Below are 5,042 nucleotides of genomic sequence, written 5' to 3'. Positions count from 1 at the left end.
AACTCTTTCTACAGGACCTAGATACCCTACATTAGCTCTAGTTTTAGTGTTGATATACACCTAAATTTACAGCTAATAAAAGAGTTTTTCACCTATTGTTCATGCTGTTATTGTTAAAGAGCTAAAATCAGAGTGTGTTCATTCATACTGTTGTGGTTGAAGCTATAGCACAAAGTTGAAAAATGCAAGCACAACCATATAATTGCAGCATGAGATTTATTGATAAGATTTAGAAGCATAAATAGCAATTGCTTTCCAACTTTATCAATTCAGTTAAAAATAAAGATTTAAAGCATTTGCAGCACACACAAGCTGAGATGACATTCATCAAGAAAGAGATGTATACTATTAACCAAACAGAATTCTTCCATTTCGACTCTCTCCCGAATCCTTCTAATCCAAGAAACAACTGTTCCTTCAGCGCGACAAAGTTCGGAAGACGAGGTTTCCTCCTTCATTTTCTACGCCTGAAAGTGATCACCAAAAACCACTTTCAAATTGTTGAAACTTCCAAAATAAAAAGGTATACAAGCAGAGAAATGAATTATAACCATAGTAGCATATACCTACAGCAGTAGCAACAAAGAGGAACAGCAAGCAAACACATGTTTGCGGCCCAACTAATTCTCTGGTGTTGGTCGTCGACGTAATCTCCCAAGGCGCCTCCAGGGACCTGATCCTCCATCAGACTGTTCATTGTCGTCGTCTCTAGATTCAGTTTCCCCATCATAGGTCTCACCCCAAAGTCTTCTCGAAGGTCGTCTCCTACCAGTTGCTTGAGCCCGAGTTCTTGAGGAGCCTGACCAGCTACTACTACCAGAATTACTCCTAGGTTGGAGAATCCGAACAAAAAGGAAAACAGTCAGCAAACCACCCTCATCGAAGGTTAAACTGGTGCTCTCACTTCCCTCTTCTCCAACAGAAGACTGCAATGTACTGAGTAAATCTCCTAAATCTCTCTGCCGCTCCAATCTCCTCCAATTACGCTGCCTCTCTGGGTCAGTTTCTGTAGGCCGTACAAGTGGATGCTCCTGCCTAGCGTGCTTACGCAAATCTGTATATGTGCCACTGAATTCGCATGTCTCGCTAGAGCAGCTTCTTAGTTTTGCATTCATGTAACGACGGGCAGAGTCCACGACAATCCAATCATTTATCTGGCCACGGCAGAGAGGGCATTGCATCTTTTTCATTTCATGGTTCTCGCAAGACAAGGCACCTAGGGATATAGAACCACCTTCAGTTCTTTCACCTGGCAGATCAGACAGAGCTTCTGTTATCACTGTGGTAGATTCCGCGATAGAAGCTGAAGCTGGGATCTCCACTTGCTGTGTTGTTGATGCTGAAGCTTCTTCAAATGACTTTTTGAACTGGTCAAAACAATTTGAATGCCTATAGCTTGTATCACACATAAAAGGACGGCAGCCCTTCTCATGAGAAGTGCACAAAAGGAGAATAGCATTATGAGGATGTTCCATACACACTGGGCATCGGGCATCTTCCCAGTCTTTCACATTTTCGTCGTTTTCCAAAGGGTTTTTGGATGACGGTTGTTTTGAGTGACTCGAGCTACAAGGGTAAGGAGAAGCTCTACTCCTATCAAAAGAAACAGATCTATCTCTTCTCTCTTTAGGCATGTTTAGTTTCTATATGAATATAGAACAACTGTCAAAGGACAAAAGATAATGTAAGAGGTGCTGAAAGTAAAAATCCAAGAAAAATCTTCCTACCGATATAGAAAAAATAACAAGTGTATGCAAGCTACAAGTTCATGGAGTGTGATAAAGGATAATAGAATTTGTGGGTGTATTTGAAGGTCATTATATAAACCAAGAATTAAAAAAGAGTCCAACACATCAGGAATTAACGACACATATGACAGTTGGTGACTGAAAATTAAAGTATGACAAAAGCATAAACTAAGCCAGAACTAAAACATACCCCTAAAAAAGTAAAACCAACTTTAAAAAATGACATCATATAACAGTCAACAATCAGCATAGCTTCAAATCCCAAATTAGATGGGAACTCATGAATTCTATGTATCAACTCCTCTCTATTAGGGTCTGCCCCATTCCAATACTAGTAAACAATTTTTCTTTTAAAACAATTAGAGTGTTCTAGACCTAAGATATCTGTTTCTCACGGTTACCCCGATACTGAGATACAATTTCTAACCAGGCAAATAGATACCTGGTAAGCACCATATCTAATGTAAGTACAACAAAAAAACCTAAAGCAAAATTTGAACTGTTAGGTATTGCCATCATTTACTTGTATTGTGCCAAATGTGCATTTACCGGAGTGAATGTTAGTGTAACCATCCTTCATGGGATTTTAGGTATATAAAATCCCTTTTTAGTACATCAACCACCATAGTGTCGCACCAATGAAGCAATGCTTGGAGGTCTTTGTGGGGACATGAACAACCATTTCAAGCTATCTACTCTCATTTTATCCTCTATGTATGCTACTTGCATCCACCATCTGATACGATCATCTCTGGACCATATACCCAAAAAAGTATTTACGAAAAGTTCCATAAAATTGAAGAAGAGCGGATTGCAGCATAAAACCGCTGGACCACACAGCTTTAGTATTCAACACTCCTTGAATATCTCAGGACATTAATGTTCCACATTGCCATTAAGTTTGCAAAACATGAACCATGAAAAGAACATAAGGGAAGCCAGTACTGTCAAGGTGAAACCATGAAAAGAACATAAGGGAAGCCAGTACTGTCAAGGTGAAAAGGCTCTTTAAGCAAAATGAATTCATCTCCTTCTGAATTTATCCAGAGCCATGAAAAACCATGCTGCATCTAATCAAAGTAAAATTGTGCTCGTTGGAAAAAACCATCTGCAGTATGCGTCAACATTGTAACACCCAATAGATATATCTTCACTCTCCTGACCAAATATTTTACATTGTATGGTTCAGGGTGCACATAAAATAAAAATAAATGGTAACGTCTTTCACAGCAATCTATCTTGCAAGAGCCATCAGGAGATATTAATTCCCCTCAGCAATCTATCTTGCAACAACACAGAAGTTTGATTTTCCACCAAACTCCTCGGCATAATGCATTTGGGTGAGATAATCTGTTGAAACAGAATAGAACACTATCCCATGTTTTCACTAGCATCAGACCAAACCGAAGGGAGCATCCATCCTCACATGTGACTCACCATAAGCAAAAGCCGAAAGTCTACAACAACATACTGAGGCATCAAAACTCAACAAAAATTTCTAAATCAATCTTTATCTGTCATATTGATACTGTTCCATTTGGGTATATCATTTACTTGCACGCCAGAGGTTTATCTTTTCCCTCAAAACAACAACTACTACACCTCAGTCGCAAACAAGTTGGATCGGCTATATGAATCCTCACTGACCACATTACTCTACTTAAACTCTTCTTCCTCAATACACCGAATATAAAGTACAAAACTTGTTATGTTACTCGTGTCAAATACATTTAGTATACAAATTTACTTTATCTAAAGTTTCCAAGTTCCTGTTGTCAAACCAATCTCCTATACCAATTCACTAATCTACCAACAGTTCTGCAGATGATAAAGTAAATATAATCAAAACCAACAAGATTCATCCACCAGGAAACAACCCATACCAACCAACATTCACAGAAAAGAATAAATCACTAACAATCATATCATGTGTAATTACAGTCATCAACATAAAACCCAGTGGCTATAAGTAATGATCGGATCAGAAGAAATACAATCAACAATCTATTAGCATTTCTCACTTTCCTTCGCCAACAAGCTCACAACTTCGCAACATATTTCAGCTTGAAACATTAGCTGAAGCACTTCTTCTATTTAAAACCGCTACTTTGAATTCAAACATATCCAATTTCACTTTAATAATTAATACTTAAACGACCATAATCCTCAAACAAACTTCAGCTCAGAACATTGATCTCAAGCAATCCATCAATTAAAAGAAAAACCCAAGTTAGAAACAAAACCAAAACCCAATTCCAATTAAGTGAACAAAGCTAAAATCTTTGACAAGATTCAGCTCAAAACAGTGAATTCAAGCACATATCCTATTGGAAAAGGTCCTAGTTTGACCTCAAACACCATTCCAATTTAAAAGCCCTAATTTCGACTTCAACATACAAAAAACAAATCCAATTTACTGAATAAATCCTAAAAACAATCAAAACCCACATCTAAAACCAAGCACTTATCCGATTAAAAAGGCCTAATTTTTACTCCAGACACAAAACTCAATTCAAATTTATTGAACAAACACTAAATTAACAGAAACCCAGATCTAAAAACGAGCTTTAAACAACGAAATACAATCAGAAGGCAGTTTAACGCCAAAAATAGCTAAAATAAACAGATCAAATAAATAAATAAAACTTCGCCGCAAATTTATGTTTATCTTCCGTTAACGCTTTACCAGAAGTTTACAGAAACCGATCTGAAACACAGCTAACCAAAACTTCTTTGGGATTTGATAGTCTGAAGAAGATGAAGAAATCTTTTTGAAACCCTAATGTTGAAATTTTGAAAAGGCTGCAGCTGAGTTGCGAAGCTGCTCCTTTGACTCTTCGATGAGAATGAAAAGACTACAAATTTAAAGGGGTAAGGCGGTATTTATATGAAAAAGTAGGGACTTGCTGAGGTGGATGATGACGTGTCGGAGTAATGTTCGCTCAAATTTTGAACAGTTTTTCGAATTTTGAAAATTTTAATAATCTCGTTTCAGGAAATAAATTTAATAGCGTTGATTGAGTCGGCGCCGTTTTATTTCTTGTTCTGGAGTTATGGCGAGTACCAACACGCGCCAGGTGCCTGATTGAGTGAATTATTTTTTGTAGGTATGAATAAATAATGCATGAAAAATATGAATAATAATGTGGTAGTATTATATGGTGAATTATAGTACATGATTTTTAATAATATAATTATTATTAAGTAAAATTGTTTTCTTTAAAAATAAATTTGTTTTTAAATTTGAATTTTAATGATAACATGATTGGTGAGATTTTATATAATCGATCTCGT

General features: G+C 36.8%; 1 protein-coding gene across 5 annotated transcripts; it reads right to left on the bottom strand.

Moving 5' to 3' along the window:
- Nucleotides 1–201: 201 nt before the first annotated feature.
- LOC107825712 (uncharacterized) lies at nucleotides 202–4,605 on the bottom strand. Of its 5 annotated transcripts, XM_075241532.1 has the most exons (4): nucleotides 4,435–4,593; nucleotides 2,298–3,205; nucleotides 567–1,662; nucleotides 202–467 (listed from the first exon to the last, which is right to left on the bottom strand). In XM_075241532.1, the coding sequence occupies exon 3, from the start codon at nucleotides 1,632–1,634 to the stop codon at nucleotides 621–623; it is 1,014 nt and encodes a 337-aa protein (XP_075097633.1). In that variant the 5' UTR covers nucleotides 1,635–1,662; nucleotides 2,298–3,205; nucleotides 4,435–4,593; the 3' UTR covers nucleotides 202–467; nucleotides 567–620. The 5 variants fall into 5 exon arrangements, with proteins under 5 accessions (XP_075097633.1, XP_016508090.1, XP_075097634.1 ...); XM_016652604.2 differs by lacking the exon at nucleotides 2,298–3,205 and having other exon boundaries at nucleotides 4,435–4,605; XM_075241533.1 differs by lacking the exon at nucleotides 2,298–3,205 and having other exon boundaries at nucleotides 571–1,662; nucleotides 4,435–4,605.
- Nucleotides 4,606–5,042: the final 437 nt, after the last annotated feature.

Source organism: Nicotiana tabacum, chromosome 21 (assembly GCF_000715075.1).
Source record: "Nicotiana tabacum cultivar K326 chromosome 21, ASM71507v2, whole genome shotgun sequence".
In the NCBI taxonomy this organism is placed as follows: Eukaryota; Viridiplantae; Streptophyta; class Magnoliopsida; order Solanales; family Solanaceae; genus Nicotiana; species Nicotiana tabacum.
This window is presented reverse-complemented; position numbering and strand designations above follow the sequence as displayed.